Source organism: Aricia agestis, chromosome 8 (assembly GCF_905147365.1).
Source record: "Aricia agestis chromosome 8, ilAriAges1.1, whole genome shotgun sequence".
Taxonomy (NCBI): Eukaryota; Metazoa; Arthropoda; class Insecta; order Lepidoptera; family Lycaenidae; genus Aricia; species Aricia agestis.
In genome coordinates, this window is record NC_056413.1 from 4,694,764 (window position 1) to 4,713,492 (window position 18,729).

At 35.5% G+C, this 18,729-nt stretch overlaps 1 protein-coding gene across 1 annotated transcript in view; it reads right to left on the reverse strand.

Annotated features, from left to right (window-relative positions):
- The window catches only part of LOC121729741 (adenylyl cyclase 78C-like), a 107,544-nt gene that overhangs the window by 63,504 nt on the left and 25,311 nt on the right, over positions 1-18,729 (reverse strand). Inside the window, exons 2-3 of the mRNA XM_042118355.1 lie at positions 18,190-18,223; positions 4,502-4,566 (exon numbers count right to left, since the gene is read on the reverse strand). Of these exons, the coding sequence (XP_041974289.1) occupies positions 4,502-4,566; positions 18,190-18,205 (81 nt within the window). The 5' untranslated portion in view covers positions 18,206-18,223. The remainder of the gene's footprint in view (positions 1-4,501; positions 4,567-18,189; positions 18,224-18,729) is intronic.

An 18,729-nucleotide genomic window follows, 5' to 3' on the forward strand; every position in this document is an offset into this window, starting at 1 on the left:
AATGAATTTTGGACTATATCCGTTGGATATCGCAATTTGGAAAATAATATTAAGCTCATTTTGATAATTATCTTTACTACAGAATACAGATACACCTTACTACATCTGCTATCTACCAAAAAAAGTCCCGACAAAATAGCTCCAGCCGTTTCAGAGATTAGCTGGAACAAAGAGACAGACAGATAGACTTACAGACAAAAATTGAAAAAAAAATTGTTTTGGTGTATGTAGCGTATATAGATTCATATGCATGTAGTAAAAAACGGTTCTTTCAATATTACAAACAGACACTCCAATTTTATTTATATGTGTAAGTATGTATATATAATAATATCTCCATAGCCGCAGGGTCGCCTGGAAGAGATCGCTTAAAGCCGCTATCCCCAACCCGCGGCCCGCCGCGGCGGCCTGGATTAATCATTTAAAGTTGCTATATCGCTAAGTCGCGGGTTGGGGACAGCGGCTTTAAAGTCCCGGCGCGCCGGGACTTTATTTGTGGCCCGCGTGATGTTAAACAATTTTTAAATTCACGCCCACTGGCAAAATAACGTAAAGTCTACGTGATAGTCGTTAATTTTTTACCACTTAAACCGTTAATTTTGAAGAATGTTATTTTTTAACCCTAAAAAATGTTTGTTGCGGCCTGCGACACCAAGACCAAAACATGTTTGTGGCCCGCATGAAGGTTGGGGACCACTGGCTTAAAGCGATAAGGCCGCCCTTGCCCACATTTTACTGTACACATGTTAAGTTAGTCGAACTAGTTATAGTACCAATTTGTGAGCAATAAAGAGTTATTTATCTATCTATCTAAATATTTTGTGAATATTTCAGGTGCCTACGTAGCCATTTTTCTTATAGCCCAAAAAAGGCTAAAAAATCGTGATTGGTGTATCGGAGCCCTCTCAAATATTTAATTTATTCTTGTAATAGCGGCAACAGAAATACATGATCTGTAAAAATTGCAACTTTCTAGCTATCATCGTTCTTGAGATACAGTCTGGAGACAGACAGACGGACAGATACTTAGTAATAGAGACTTTACCCTTTGGGTACGGAACCCTAAAAAATCTTACAATAAAAAAAACCTACGTATACAGACAATAGAAATTCATATTATTCAGTTCAATTCTTTATTATCATAATTATGGATAAACTGTATACAATAAAATAAAAATATACAAAGCAGGCTGTATACTTGTCGTCGAATATAATGAAGTTATAGTAATACAATGTTTTGTTTTTCAAGCCTCTTTTGTAGTAACAGATAAAGTAAAAACATTGTGGCAGTAACTTCTGAATAAGCGGGCCCCTAGACGAGCAATTTTATTGCGCATTATCACGTATTACGTAATATTATTGACCGTCTAGGGTGGATATTGAAAATCGCGCGCCCGCAATTTAATTTCCAAATAAACTGTTCATATACATATGTGATATTACACAATTCAATTGATCGTCTGGGGCCGCCGGCTAACAATATGGATCTTGTTATTATTATAAGGGGTATTGTATAAAACGTTTTTCCTAAAATTAGGTATCGGATTAATATTCATTCAATATTATATTTAGGTCTTCGGGACCTATTTATAACGTCGTTATAAGAAAGGGCTCAGAATGTTTTGTAAAAATGTTTCTATTATACGGTCAGTATAAAAAAACAGTTAATTTTATAAGTTGACCGTATAATAGAAACATTTTTTTTGCAAAACATTCTTGAAAACTGTTACTTAATTTCTAAGAATTCGTAAAAAATTCATATTGTTCTTATCATTTTTTTTTACAAATTATTCTCTTCAAATTAATAGCGTGCTTTGTGACTCGTTAAATTAATGTATCTTGCATGAATGGTTCTTTAGCTTAAAGTTTTTAGTAGTATAAGATGTTACATCATTGTTAGATGTGACGAAATAACTGCTGAAACTAAATAGTTTCAGCAGTTATTTCGACACATGTATATTTTTTGTCCGATTTGTTTTAATATTGTCTCCAAAATAACAGCACTGGTTGAATCGGTATAAATAATGTAATTGTCGAGTGCGGTCAGTCACAAATGTATGTAATTGGACGAAGGCCGCCGCCGCCCTGTCGCACTCATTACAACATCGTGTACTCTTTGTAACTCTACAGTCTCATTACTATATACTCCACAATCTATCTGTCAGATAAGTTGTGGATAGCCTATCCGTAACTTATCAGGAAGTGGTGAAACAGGCCCTAAGTTTCCAAATCTCCGTACTAATGTTTTAAAAGTTTAAATATGTCACTGCTAGCCGAAAGTACCGAACGGATTTTAATGAAAAGTATATTTGCCAAAAAAGGAAAAAAGCTAGGCCGATAAAAAATAACAGAAAATTAAAATTGACTGTTTCATACCATCAATAAATAGCAACACTGGACGTGGTCATATTAATATTAAGTCATATTAAAATTAATTAGTATTCACTGTCTTTCGGAGGTAACGTTCAGTTTCCCATCAATCTGATACATCAATTTGGTAAAGATTGACGCGAAACTGAACGTTTAGACTTGTAAACGGATTGACGGACTGATTTTTTTTTATTATGACGTACTTTTTAGACTGATGCCAGATTGAACGTGTCCGACAAAAATAAGCAAGGCAGTTGGACCAACTGCAATTACTTACTTATTTTTGAGTACGATAAAATCTCAAGTAATTAATATTCGTCTCTAGTCCAGTAAGTTCGGTATTGTAGTAATTTTTTTTTTATGAAATAAGGGGGCAAACGAGTAAACGGGTCACCTGATGGAAAGCAACATCCGTCGCCCATGGACACTCGCAGCATCAGAATAGCTGCAGGTGCGTTGCTGGCCATTTAAGAGGGAATAGGGTAATAAGGGAGGGTAGGGATGGGAAGGGAAGGGAATAGGGGAGGATAGGAAAGGGAATTGGGCCTCCGGTAAACTCACTCACTGTGTTCTGTGAGAACGTGGTATTTCTCCGGTCAAGCCGGCCCATTCGTGCCGAAGCATGGCTCTCCCATGTATGTTTATGAAAGAAAAAAGTTAGTTACACGTTAACGTTTCTTTACAATTTGGCTGCTTCACGAAAGTGGCTGGACCTCAATAAACCACGGGGGCCGTTTGGAAGTTTTTGGGCGTTTCTTAGGCGATATTTGGCCGAGCGCGTAATCCGGTTATCGGCGAGTCCCCGGGAGCTGCGGATATTTCCGTACATTCATCACAGTTATGTCATTAGGGTTGGAGGAGAGATGCTGATCTTGTATAAGATATTACTACCTATTTGACCGAGCTTTGCTTTTGCTTTTCGATGAAGACGACATTTTTAAAGAATGATTCCTAGCTAGATCGATTTATCGCCCCCGAAACCCCCTATATACTTAATATCATGAAAAGAAGGGGGCAACTCAAAAACTCAACTTTAGGGAAATCTCATTTAAAGTTTAAAAAAAAAACATTTTTTCATATAAATGAAATGAAAATTTCATAAAATTGATAAAAACTTTCACGTAAATAATTACGTGAAAGTTTTTATCAATTTTTAGTTTTTCTGTAGCTTTATTATAAATAAGTAAATACCGATATCTATAAAAACATTCATTGTAATATAGAGAAAAGTCAGGAGAAGTCAAGCTGCCTTTTCTATCTTGTAAGAATTTATAGAGAATCGAAATAATTATGTATAACTTATAATAATAGCTATTTGTGAGTTGGGTAGACAACAATAGCGGATATCTCATAAATATTGTGTTGGACTTTTTTGACTGTTATACAAACGAGGAAAATGCAATAATTCATACAAACATAATATATTTAGATATACAGCACAACATTTTTGTATTTTTAACATTTTTTTTGTTCCATTAACTGAAAGCAACATATAAATGTAGATAGATTAGGTTACTTAATACATTATAATATTAAGGGCCTGTTTCACCACTTTCTGATAAAGTGCCTAATAGGCTATACACAACTTTTTAGACAGATTCTCCATACTTGATCTGTCAAGTTAATTGATGGATAGCCTTATTAGGAAGTGGTGAAACAGGCCCTTAGTCTATTTAAAAAACAGTTCTGTTATCACTTGTCGTGTTCCTCACCAGGCCCGGCCTCTCATACAAAACAAGAAATGGAATGAGCGTAAGCGACAAAATGGTTTTTGTCGCGTAATTTAAAAACCATAAAAATATTTCATAATAAGCTATGAGCAAATGAAAGTGTATGCTTGAACCTATCTATGTACAAATTTTGGAAGCTTTAATCACTCTCCTCTGTTGGCAAAATTAGAATCCCTTTTTTACAGAGATCTTTTTGATTATTCTATGTTATAAAAGTTGAACAATCGTGTTATGCTATGGGTAATTCAAAGGAAAAGACATGATGAATACTGACAATGAACTTTAATTTCTTAGCTTTAGTCATTGCTGAGAAAAATCGATATCGCTACAGCCAAATTATCAAGGCGTCGCCTTAAGCCTCGGGTAAAAGCTGGTACTAATAGAAAACTTTATATGCTTACCTCATTCTGCGTTAGATCTTCCTTAGCTGCTCTAGAATTTATTTCCACCATCGTCTCAGGAGACCCTAGAAATAAATATTTTAATAAGAAAAAGTTATCTTCCTAGAAGTATACAAAATATAGAGTAAATGTTTTGTTACGGAAGTAAAACACAGATGTTGAATAAAGAAAGCTTACAATCCTGAAATACTTGTTTCGGGGTTGTGAGCTTTATTTTGTATTTTCATACTAAGTAAGTCGTACCAGAATAACCAAGACTCACAGACAAGTTAGTCGAGGTTATATTAGGAAGACCCCATTATGGTAATCTTTAAAAACTGAAGTATGTGAATGCTAAAAAAGAAGGAATTTATTCTACCACTAAATTCTTTGATCTACATAGGTACATTGCTGAAACATATTGGTAAAAGAAGCAAGTGCGATTATTTCTGTAATCGGATCGGATCTTATTTACAGAAGTAAGAAAACTAAATTGAAATCGGTCCATCCATTCGGGAGCCATGATGCCAGACAAACAGGCAGACTCTTTTTGGGTCGGGGGTTAAAATTAAGGCCATTGAAGCCACAAAATATCTTAAAAAGTTGCCTTAAATACCTAGGCGTTGAAATACCACAAGACATTAAAAATTAAATTAAAACTGTTTTCATACTAAAACGTAATTTTGACAGTTCTCCAATTTACCAGCAGCAATTTATTGCAGCAGCAATTGACATATTCATTTAAAGCCTTGGTGCACTATATATGTTTTAAATTGTAATTTTCCATCTTTTTAGTAAAAGATGGCCCCGAGTGAGTTTCTTACGCCGGTTCTTCTCGCCGGGTTCCCGAACCGGTGGTAGGCACCTTAGTATCGACGTTCGGAAATGTTTTTGTAAAAAAATTACTCTGAGTAAAAAATATTTTGATTTTTGATTTCGATAAATGCAAGGCCCTATCTATTTAGCAGCTCAGGGCAAAGATAATAATTTTCGCCGCCTTTACATATTACACAGAAAACCTTTTCGTTAATATACTTAAACATTTCCGCTTTTCAACCTGAAATAGGTTGGAAGGTGGCGAATAAATTTTTTAAATTGGATGGTGGATGGCTAATGGCTAGGTTTGAAGATAGGAATAACTCAATTTGTCTGCCCCTCATTAATTTTGCGGCTCGGGACAAATGTCCGGATCGCCTGCTCTTAGATCGTTACCTGATTAAATGGCCTTATAAGTTGACAACGATGATAATTCGAATGTTCCATAAGAATCTAGACTCAAGTGACCTTTAGACCATCAGCTATTAGGTTGTAGGGAAAATGTCATCTTGTCAGGTGAGAATGTACGGTGTACACGCACCTCCGCCATGGGCGCGCCGGGGTTGCCATACCAAGAAATCACTCCACTTTCAGGGAATTATTCATTCTTGGAATTACCGATTTTCCCAGTCACCATCGTAAGTGCTCTTCGAAGTAAACAATACAATGAAGAATTATAAAAACCGTAAATATAATTACAATCTCTTGACTTTTTAGAATATTTAATACATCATTTAAAATTGTTATATTAAGGCTCAATTTCACCAACGTCTGTTAAAGTTAATGCTCGAATTAGTATCACATTATCTCTCTCGTTTTTCATACTAACGAAAGAGAAGACATGACATTTTAACAAGCCGTTAACACTAACAGACGTCGGTGAAATTAGGCCTTAAGGTAGTATTTAAGACTCATAATATACTTTTACGCTTAAAATTTTCAGGTTCTATTTTTCAAGTCCTCATTTAGATTATTTTTCAAAATCTAAATATTTTTTGTAAATTCTTAAGGAAACTTAAATTATTTAAATTGTTCCTATTTCTTACTACTTATTAAAGAGACAATAGTATTGAAATATTTTTAGAATTTCTAGTTTTTGAGTATTTTTGAAGGGATTTTTTGGTCTTACGCGCTTTTTACGGTCTAACGTTAAACGTCTGATCAATCAACAACACTATTAAATAGACCTCTGTGAAAAAACCTCGGTAACTGATCATTAATCTGGCAACCCAGCCGATATCGCGTGGGCGGTCTATTCCTGTAGCCATCACATCATTTACATACGGATCACGTGGAACTAACGTTTTTATGTGCACAATTAAATTATTTTTATGGCAACATCGTCGTCCTTGTACTGTTTGCACTAATACTATATTTTTTTCTTAAAGTTAAAATAACTTCCTCTATTAATTTGAAATTTTCAGAGACCGATCGCGTCGTCCTAAGGAACGCTGTTTTTCATTATGGTTTCCCATATTGTGATCCCATGATTTCATTACTTTCACGTAAAACTGCTGAACTGATATTGATTAAATTTGTTATATTTGTTTTCAGCTCTGTATTAACATGCAAAAAAAAAAAAAAAAAAAAAAAAAAAAAAAAAAAAAAAAAAAAAAGGTTAAAATTGAGTAGTATATCAATGAGTTGTGCGAAACCTGCAAAAGATAATAATGCTTTTTTTCGGACTTCGAAGTTGTAATAAAATGCGGAAGTAATATTTAGAATCCTAACGGCTGTTCCCAATATTCAATCTATCTCTGGTTTGACATACAACCGATCGCAGCTAACATTGAATTGACATAAAATATATGTCTCTAATGTCTAATGTGAGCTATTCCTATCTCTAGTAGGGCAAAACCAGAGATAGATCAAATATTGGGAACGGCCGTTAGTGGTTCAGTTGAGAACCGGTGTCATATTGTGTTGAACATACATGGCCTAAGCCCTGTTTCTTATGTCAATGCCTTAATGTCGAAGTGGACTTAGTCACATCTAGGCGCAATTTGTCAAATACCTATATACTCGTTTATCTGCTCTTGTTCTGTTTATATTAAAAGTGTCTTGTATGTTTTGAAAATAAAGTTTTAACTTTCTTCCTTTCTTTCTGTCTGTCATAACAAAATATATCTGCGTGAAAGGCTTGTACGCCAAAGTGTTTTACTCTCAAAAGGGTATAATAGCTTAATAAATTGCTCCTAAGGGCTCCGCCATCATAATTTTACGCTTTTTGGCAGACATTTTATACACAAAAATGTTCACCATGCATAAAACATCATGTCCTTTGCCATTGTGATCGCTGTCAGGTTAAAACAATATGGGCCGTAAAATATCTGCCCGGCCTTAAAATATGAAAATTACTAGGCCGTTTTTAGGTTCATCTTTGTTTTACGGCTGATTTACATGATTTCAATCCATGAGCGTCGGCTAGTTTCGGCTCTGGACACTAGTGCAGAGAACTCATACTAATGAGTGAAAACTAATTTAAATTAAAAATTATTATACGATATATAAACATCGTGTATCGTCACCCAGCACCGGTGTCGGATCCTTTAATGTTATGAAATATGGCATTTTTTCATTGACGAAATGGGACGATTTTTCTTATACTCGGGTTCTTAAACAAAGACCAATTATATTGATAAGTACTAGAAATATTTTATATGGCAAAACAACGTTGCCGAGTCAGCTAGTAGTTATACATAATTTTAAAATGGATAAACGTTGTATGCAACTCTTCTATGTCCGCTAACATTCCATGAGCTATGTAACTCAGGAACATAAAATGTACATCTTCATAAATCAGTCGTATATTGTTTTGGCGTCGATGCCAATTGCCAAAGCCGGTGTCAGGGCTATCACTCTTTACTTTTTCAGTTCTACTTGATAATTATATTTATACAATATAATATACTAGATGACGGTCGCAACTCCGTTGCGCCAAAATTAGTTTATTGCGCGGGAACCGTACATTTTTCCGGGATAAAAAGTTTAAAGGGGCAAACGAGCAAACGGGGCACTTGATGGAAAGCAAATTCCGTCGCCCATGGACACAAGCAACATCCGAAGAGCTGCAGGTGCGTTGCCGGCCTTTTAAGTGGGAATAGAATTACGGGGTAGGGGAGGTAAGGAAGCTAATATGGAAGGGAAGGGTAAGGAATTGGGCCTCCGGTAAACTCACTCACTCGGCGAGCGGCGCAAGCGCTGTTTCACGCCGGCTTTCTGTGCGCCCGTGATATTTTTCCGGTCGAGCCGGCCCATGCGTGCCGAAGCATGGCTCTACCACGTAAGTAACCTATAACCTGTAATAAGGTAAACCTATAATCTGTGGTAATGTAAGTATCCTATATTCTTTCCCGAGAATCAAAGACACTCAAAGTATCTCCATACTCATTAAATCGGTTCAGCGGTTTGGACTGGAACAACGTAACAGCGTAACAACGTAACAGACAGATATACACACTTTCGCATTCATATTATTAGTATGGACAGGTATGGATTAGTATGGATTGTTGAGCTATTTATGGGAGATTTTGGAAGTCTAATACTTAATATATAATACTAAATATATAGTTAATTAAATAAAGTATTTCGCCCGTATTATTTTATTGAAGTGACTAAATAAGACATGTCACCATGGCAACGTCCATCGCTATCCCGTCGCACAAACAATGGTCGCCGTCAGTCTCGAGTTGTAATAATTTATTCAACAAATGCACTTATCAATATAAAAAGTATCCAGTAGCCGATTCTCAGACCCACTAATATAAAATATGCATATAAAATTTGGTTAAAATCAGTAAAGCCGTTTCGGAGGATTACGCTATCTAACATTGTGACACGAGAATTTTATATATTAAGAATCTACGAATAATAAAAACTAAAGAATATAATTTTACTAGAATATATATTTTTTTCACTCAATTTTTCTCTTTGAATCAGAATTATATTATTGATAATAAACATTGATAATTTAACAAGGACATCTTTATTTTATGGTAATTGCTAACCCTGAACGTACAAACTGATAAATCGACAAAATCCATCTGTAGTAGCCGCGTTCTATAAGTAAAGTTTTATGTAAAAACGTCTATTTTACGGTGCCGTCGATATACAGGGTGTAACTGATACGCCCTTGGAATATTCACTAAACCGTCAATTATAATATGGTTACTTGAATAATAATTAATAATAAAATTAGAATTTACCTTTCCCATACAAAAAACACAAAGTTTGGCCTATTTTTGCTCTTTGACGGTACGGAATCCTTCTTGGCTTACTTGGCCGATTTTATTTGTATGGGCAAGCGCCCCAGCGTTATGGGGTTGCCCATAAAAACACGTTAAAAAAAGGTTCTTTTAACGTTCATACACGTTCACAGCGATTTCTATAGACTTCACCATTCAAAAATTTTCTCGGCCTCCATTTATGCAAAAAAAACCAACATTTTCAAATTGTTAGTAACCCAATTCATACGTTTACGTCTTCAAATATGACGTAGTATTTTGCTAAAATTGAAGCCTCAATATTGCTGCAGCAAGAACGTACCAATTATAGCAACAGCTGTGCTGACAAGAATAACGTATTACGTAGCACGACCATCAAATGATGCAGCAATTTCCAAACAGAGTATAGCTGATATGCAGCGCTATATGATATAGTTTGTTTACTGTTTAGGTAGCTTGTTTATTAGATGGTTATTCTGTTTATTAAATCAATAGCCTGTTTATTAAATGGTTAACTTTTTTTTATGTAATAAGGGGGCAAACGAGCAAACGGGTCGCCTGATGGAAAGCAACTACCGTCGCCCATGGACACTCGCAATATCAAAAGAGCTGCAGGTGTGTTGCCGGCTTTTAAAGAGGGAATACGCTCTTTTCTTGAAAGTTTGCAGGTCGTATAGGTCCGGAAATACTGCTGGTGACAGTTTGTTCCAGAGTTGAGTACTTGTAAAGTAACTCGTAATAAAAATACGTAATCAATTTACAAAACATTTTAGATCTAAAATTTGCTATTTTTTCTAAGTTAAATAAAAAGGGACCACTGAAACATCTTACAAAATTAAATTAAGTATCGCAATACATTTACCGTTAGTCTACAATTCCGACTTTCGACCAAATGTTGATCACTTTTAAACCAAAATATCCATACTAATATTATAAATGAGAAAGTGCATCTGTCTGTCTGTCTGTCTGTATGTTCCTCTTCACGCCCGAATCGCCGCGCCGAACAGATATTGCGGAAATTTGGTATGGAGATACTTTGAGTCCCGAGAAAGGACATAGGATAGGTACCTACTTTTCATCCCGGTAATACATACGGTTCCTGCGCCATAAACGAATTTTGGTAGCAACTAGCAACGAAGGTGCGGGCGTCCGTCATCTAGTACTATTTAATATTTTTTTTAGTTTTCTCATCAGTCATCAGTCATCACCAAGTGTAATTTACAAAGTTGTTAAAAATACAGGTGTTTTTTATGGTTTTTTAAGATACCTACAGATTATATTTTCAAGTAGATTAAATCTATAGTAAAAGGTATAATATTTCAATCTTGTTACTTTAGACAGTGACTAAAACTTTTAAAAACATTGTTATACCGCTAAATATACAAAAAAAAACTTTCAAGGTTTTTGCCACCCTTTCTCTTGCGTTAAGTGACTGTTCATTAAGGGGGCAAACGAGCAAACGGGTGACCTGATCGAAAGCAACTACCTTCGCCCATGGACACTCGCAACATCAGAAGAGATGCAGGTGCGTTACCGGCCTTTTAAAAGGGAATACGCTCTCTTCTTGAAGATTTACAAGTTGTATGAATATACGAGTATATTATGTATATAATATATAATATGTCTTCTTTATATAATCCGTGTGACGTGTCTATAAGCTATTAAAAACAACAAGGTCCTCTCAGCGCCCTTCGAGTAATTCCTTTTTACACAAATCAATGCAGAAACCGATGTCAAGTTAATATAAATACCGCTCCGAGCGATAGGGCGTATACATGTCAACCATTTTCCCGATTAATAACGTAGGGCGGGCGGGCGGAGACGGCAAAAAGGAATTATTACAAGCAACTAGAGTTCAGCTTCCACTTTCCAGTGGCAGTATCGAAATAATAAGTAAAATATCAAGTGGCTTTTATGTAACAATGCGAAAAATATTATTAATGTCGTGATATTGTCATATTGTCTATGTAAAAATATAATTGATTTGTTTAACTTATTGATAGGTGGTTTAATACTGAAATTACAATCAATATTAGGACAAAAAAAACCGGCCAAGTGCGAGTCGGACTCGCGCACCGAGGGTTCCGTACAAAGATCTAAGTATTTGATATGAATTTCAACTTGATAGCTCTACGCGTTCATGAGGAAAAAAGTAATAAGTTTATATTTATTAAAAAATACATATTTTGTAATGTAACTAAAAATTTAAGGTTTTCGGAATTTTTCCTTTATGTGTGCTATAAAACGTTGCTTCATGCCAAATTTCAAGATTCTAGGTCGACTGGAAGTACCCTTTAGGTTTTGATTCCCTTGCGAGTACTTGCGAGTTTCAAAATATGCAGCTTAAATTGCTGTTTCTTTTGATTGCGTTGACATAGAAGTTTGATTTTGTTACAGCTTAAAGGTATTATAGACCTGAGTATTTGGTATGAATTTCAATTTAATACCTCTACGCGTTTATGAGGAAATGGGTAGTAAGTTTAAAATTATTTAAAAAAAATATATTATGTGATGTAACTAAAAATTTATGGTTTTCGTAATTTTTCCTTTATCTATGCTATAAGACGTTGCTTCGTACCAAATTTCAAGATTCTGAGTTCACGGGAAGCACCCTGTAGGTTTTGATTCCCTTGCAAGTGTCGAAAATTTGCGGCATAAACGGCTGTATCTTTTGATTGCGTTGGCTTAGAAGTTTGATTTTTTCACAGCTTCAAGGGACAGTAGACCTGAGTAATTGATATAAATTTCAGCTTCATACCTCCACGCGTTCCTGAGAAAAAGGGTCTTGACAGACGGACGGACGGACAGACGGACAACAAAGTGATCCTATAAGGGTTCCGTTTTTTCCTTTTGAGGTACGGAACCCTAAAAACAACAGGAAACACTCATATTATATACGATTGTAAAATATGTTGTTAAAATTTTGTAACATAAGATAAACTCAACTGGTAAATAAATAAGTAAATCATAAATTATGTACGGTCTACTCTATTAAGTATAATATCTTAGTTTACATCATTCAAGAGCATTTTCTCACAGCTCCTAGACTAGTAAGGTCAATGACTGTTGGTGCCACCTTAAAATGTTTTGACCATAGTATGTACTATGCATACTATTGTAAAACATCAGTAAGTATGCATAATTGGCTAGTGCAGATGTATAAAGAAGAAACCAGACAACTTAAACAAGATGCAAATGTTTAAGTTGTCTGGTTTACAGACGGCGACCTAACCGAATCCATTAGAGTTTAGACAGAAACCTTTCTGCAAGTTCGCCGGTTAAAATTCGCGAACATTATGACTATAGGCGCAGCGGAACGGACCGCATTTTCCATACAAGTTTTATGACTCATCGCCTACGAATAATAAAAACTAAGGAATCGTAACTCCCATACTATTACCGTTTTGGTTCCTTTTCATCTGTCATGTAACGTCAGCCTAGTACCGCTCAAGGTCACCTAAATATTGCAAATGTATTGAAATGTGTACCTAAGGTACACTTTTTGACAAGTATTGTCACAATAGACATAACGACCAGTAGTTCGACTGCAAAGAGACGGACAGGTTTCAATATCTGTCAAATTCATCGGGTTTCACTAGGATTATGAACGGAATGTGCCTCGCGCTGGCTGATATAATTTATTTTTAAATATTTAAAATAAAGATTTCAAAATTGGATTCTGACAATTTTAATCGCATGTGCCAAAACACAAACAACAATACGACCAAAGAGGAACACGTCCATCGAATATGTCATAGTTTTAAATTCGTAGGTAACAATTTAACAACCCTAGCGACGATTTTCGTCATAATACGTCAAATTTAAAAATTTCAACATCAGTTCTAATACTCTATCATTCTGTCTACTCTGGTATTGTGGAGCATCTTTTTGACGGAGTTACTTTTCCTTAGTTTTTATTATTCGTAGCCCATCGCACACTCAGTCACTCAGCAAAATCAGAAATTATTATAACCCGACTAATTCATCTAATCATATAGATCAAGCTGGTTTCTCAAAGTGGATTCGACGGCAGGGGGTTCGCAACAAGATTCACGTAATGTTGACTTGATAAGTAACAGGCACGCGCGGCACTCTTTTGGCACTTTATGTGTTCTCATTAGATAGTAAGGGGTTCGCTGCAACTGTTACCTGGAAATTATAACAGGGGTTCGTGGATCCGAAAGTTTGAGAAGCCCTGATATAGATTATAGCCTATATGTTATCCAGGTCTGAGGTCGTTAATACAAACCTATCACAAACCTATCATCGCCTAACGGTAGTACAGTGTTGTAAAAGTTACCGATTTTGGCAAACAAATACCGATAAAACGATTTTAGGGTATAATCTCCCGATTTACTCAATCTTAGAACATTAAACTTAATTTATATTCATTTTGTAGTTTGTAACACCAAATTTAACATTTTTATTATTATTATTTTATTCCCCAAGTTAGGGTTATTCCCCAAGGGGCAAGGCATTAGATTGGCCTTTCAATAAACAAGCAAATTTAGGCTGTAATTCATACTCACTTAATTTGAATATTATTGTAGGGGAATATATTTTTTAAATACGTCGATATGAATGCGACAGGTTTCAAATTTTCAATTTTCATTTTTCAATTTTTCATTTTCTAATCATTCGTCCGATACGCAACTTCCCATATTGTATTAACGCAAATCAAATGTCTAGTTCAGACCCAGACAGTGATTTTCCAACCACTAGTAGTGGTACATTCGAAACAAAAAGAAAAAGATATACTACAAAAATATAAAAAAGAGTGGGAAACACGCCCGGAGTTTGCTGGGTGGTTACAGGCAAGCAGTAATATTAAAGATGCAAACTACGCCTATTGTCTAAGCTGCAAGAAGGAGGCTAATGATTAATAACTATAACACGTGTTATAATTTGATTTATTTAGGCAGCAATCTCCATATTTCTCCCGATTTTTAGTTGGTAGCAATCTCCCTATTTCTCACGATTTTTAGTTGGTAGCAACACCGATTTCATAAATGTCAATTCTGCAACACTGCGGTAGCACTCAGAGACATGTTATGATTTTTAACTTTAATTGATGAAGAGTTTGCCAGAATATGTATGTAGTTTTTATACGTGGGAGAGCCATGCTTCGGCACGAATGGGCCGGCTCGACCGGAGAAATACCACATTCTCACAGAAAACCGCCGTGAAACAGCAGTAATGAATATACCGGAGGCCCAATCCCCTACCCTATTTTATCCCTACCCTCCCCTATTACCCTATTCCCTCTTAAAAGGCCGGCAACGCACCTGCAGCTCTTCTAATGCTGCGAGTGTCCATGGGCGACGGAAGTTGCTTTCCATCAGGTGACCAAAGACTTCTATTTAAACTAAAAGTCTTTGCAGGTGACCCGTTTGCTCGTTTGCCCCCTTATTTCATAAAAAAATCAAAATCTTCATTAAATTGAAGTTAAGTACTTGATCATTCAATCTCTCTGAGTGCGACCGTAAGTTATTTAAATTAGACTAGGTGTTTGACCGAGCTTCGCTCGGTATCCGATGAAAATGGTATTTTCTAGAAATGATTCCTAGCTAGATCGATATATCGCCCCCGAAACCCCCTATATACTAAATTTCATTCAATTTCAGGAGCCGATTCCGAGATTCAAATTATATATATATATATATATATATATATATATATATATATATATATATATATATATATATATATATATATATATATATATATATATATAATAATCGCCCATGGACACTCGCAGCATCAGAAGAGTTGCAGGTGCGTTGCAGGCCTTTTAAGAGGGAATAGAGTAATAGGGGAGGGTAGGGAAGGGAATAGGGTAGGGGATTGGGCCTCCAGTAAACTCACTATCTTGGCGAAACACAGCGCAAGCGCTGTTTCATGCCGGTTTTCTGTGAGAACGTGGTATTTCTCCGGTCGAGCTGGCCCATTCATGCCGAAGCATGGCGCTCCCTCGTGTATATCAAGGCCAACGTTCCTATTTGAATTTCCACAGCTCAATACGGCACTTTTAGGCATTTAGGCATTTTTAAAATTCCGATTGACGTCCGATTCTGATAGAAGACTAAAGAAAAGACTTTCGAAAGACGAGCATTGCTCGTCGTTTGGGAACGCGACATGGCACGCAAAGTACATACACATGCGGTATCTATCTTGCTCTATGTCTGTGTGTTGTCCTATAATTTAGCTCAGTACACTCAAAACAATTACATTTTAATTAAACGTAAACTCCCAGAGCAAACTCGCCACGAATTAACAACGTCAACATGTTGACTGATGCACGGACAATAATTACCTACTGTAGTTACACGCAGTGCCAACATACAATAAGCTGAAACTGTTCTGTCACCTGCGAGACTCATGTCACAAATGATCCTCGAATGAGAAGAGATATGAAAGAGAGAATAATAGGGAAGATGCGATATTTTTATTTTTGTGTTTATTTTAAAGAACTCCACGTATTATAAAACACTGGAATTTACTGCAAATGCGGTTTAAAATTGTGAATTTAAATTTTGGCGCCAAAACGGATTTATAGTCTGTATGACGTCACTACTGTCCTGCCCCGTGTTCCATTTAGCGTTAAAAACGATCAAAACGCTCAAAATAGGAGGCATTTCGAGCGTTTTGATCGTTCTGGAACGCGAGGATAGCAGTTGTGACGTCACTGAACGCTGACTGGTGTTTGGAAATCCGTTCTGTTTCGAGTTACATTGAATTCGTAATTTTTGAAAAAAAATATTTTATAAAATATTAAGCTTGCAGCTGTGGCCCGGCCCTTCTTTTATATTTTTAGCAAAATTTTCATAAATATTTGCATGTTCTCTATATTATATCTAGTATAAGCAAAAAATATTATTTATATTTAATTTTAAATTCAAATATCAAAATGCTTCAGAACAGCTACAAAACACGTACACAACATGAGTTCTAGCTTGGCTCATTTGGACCAATACAAGATTACGAACACGGACATGTAGTATATTCGTGTATGATTGTCCATGATCATTGATCAGTGATCACCATCGATTGGGCATACAAAAGGAAATTTTTCAGTAGTAATCGCCTGTTATTCTATGCGTCATGAAAAGTGAAAAGGCTGCATAGATAAGGGTTTAAGTTGACTAAGCGTATGCAGAAAGTTATGATGACTCATGAATATGATAATCTATCGGTCACCTACTATAGTACCTGATCGAACCAGTTCTCAACTCAATTATACGAAAACATGAGTTTAAGCTTTCCTATCCTATGGGATCCAATTGGAATCTAATCAAAATAATCGACATAACATTTAAATATGAAACTACGGTACTAGTGAACTTTAAACTAAAGGTGAGACCGCACTACACGACACGACACGGCTTCCCGTGCCTTAAAATTGACGTTTGTAAAACGCCCCACCGACATTTTACAAACGTCAAAAAAATATTTTTAAAAATAGAAATGAATCCGTAATATTATATTAGCTTGCTATCACGCGTGCATATGGCTGGACCGATTTTGCGGAAATTTGGTATAGAGATACTTTGAGTCTCAGGAAAAAACATAGAATACATTTTGTCCTAGATATATTTACGGTTACTGCACAATATACTTTTGTGATTTACGCGTAAACTATTCAAACGAGTTTGATGAATTTTGGTATGGAGATACTTTGGATCTCGGGGACAAGAGATACTTTTTGTCCCGTAAAATGTACGGTTCCCGCATAATAAACTTTTATGATTTGTGCGTAAACTATTCAATCGATGTACAGGAACAACTATAAATTACTAAAGTCCAACGGACGAAGTCGCGGGCAACAGCTAGTTCAATAATAATTACAACACTATATTTGTAGCTTCAAAAGTTTTGACAAGACCGTTTATGAGCAGTAAACATTTTACTGCCCATATTTTAATTTTCACCTGTTTTATGCTCAATGGATTTACAAAGAAATCCCTTGGTAGAAGATGAGGTTTTTTTAATTAAATGTTTTATGAGCACAAGAAAACAACGATTCCCAGCTGGTAAAAATTAGGACTTTCAATTATGTTACCGACTATAAAAGAGTGTCTGATTAAAGTTTAAAAAATATGAAAATTTGTTACGGAATAAAGAAACCTCTTGTAAGGTTTATTGCTAAAATTTAAGGTTCAAGTAAGTTTAATTTTGTAAAAATAAGTTTTTTTACAAAATTAAACTTAATAATTGTTAAGTGCATTTTTTGCTTTTTCACATTTTGCGTAAGACGCGTTTATTTTGTTTTGAACGTAACTTGTGATTTTTGTTGTTGATATAATCTTCAAAATAAATTCCGAGGACTATTTTATAAGAGCCAGTGGCCATGAAATCGAGTTAAAAGCTTGCATCTCGCTTTTGAAACGCGTTGAGATCGAACGAAACATGGTCGGCCACGACACGAATTTCGTTATTTGATCGGTCTGTGATTGTCACAGCGCGTCGTTTTCATTAGAGCCACAAAACGAATTTCGCGATGTTTTTACTGTGACGCGATGTGAGCTATTTTTCCGCTCAATGAGCGTTTTCGATCTTTGAGCGTAACATAATATACAGTATGTTCTACGTACAATTACTTTTTATAAGGCAGCTCATCGGCTTATTTTCTATCTAATAAGAAAGCCACGGAATCCATAATTTCAAACTTACCCATTTTATCGTCCATGCACCCTCCTGGTACATTCTGCAACAATAAACATATCAGATTAATAACGTCACATGACACATACATACAAAGAAATATACACATGCTGAACCTCAAAGAAGTTACGTGAGTGTAGTATACAGGCCGTGTAACAAAACTAAGTGATAATACTTTAGGGTGTGTGTGTATATAGAGTTCACTGTAGAGTGTAGAAGTAGCAGCGCTGAAAGGGTAACTTTTTTACTTTTTATGGGAAAACTGTTTATGGGAAAACGCCTGTCCATACAAATGACAAAAAATTTTGCTCTGTCAGCCCTGCTAATTTTACAATGAACTCTATATATAAATGACACATACACACCCTAAGTTATTATCACTTTGTTTTCTTATGTATATGAGGCCTAAATTTTTTTATAAAAATAATAAATAAATAACACTTTTAATGTTCTGATAGGAAAATACCGACATAAAATGCCTAAAGTGACCATGAGAGAATTTACTAAAATAACTGCTTAATCCCATGAACGATCGGAATTTAGAGGTCA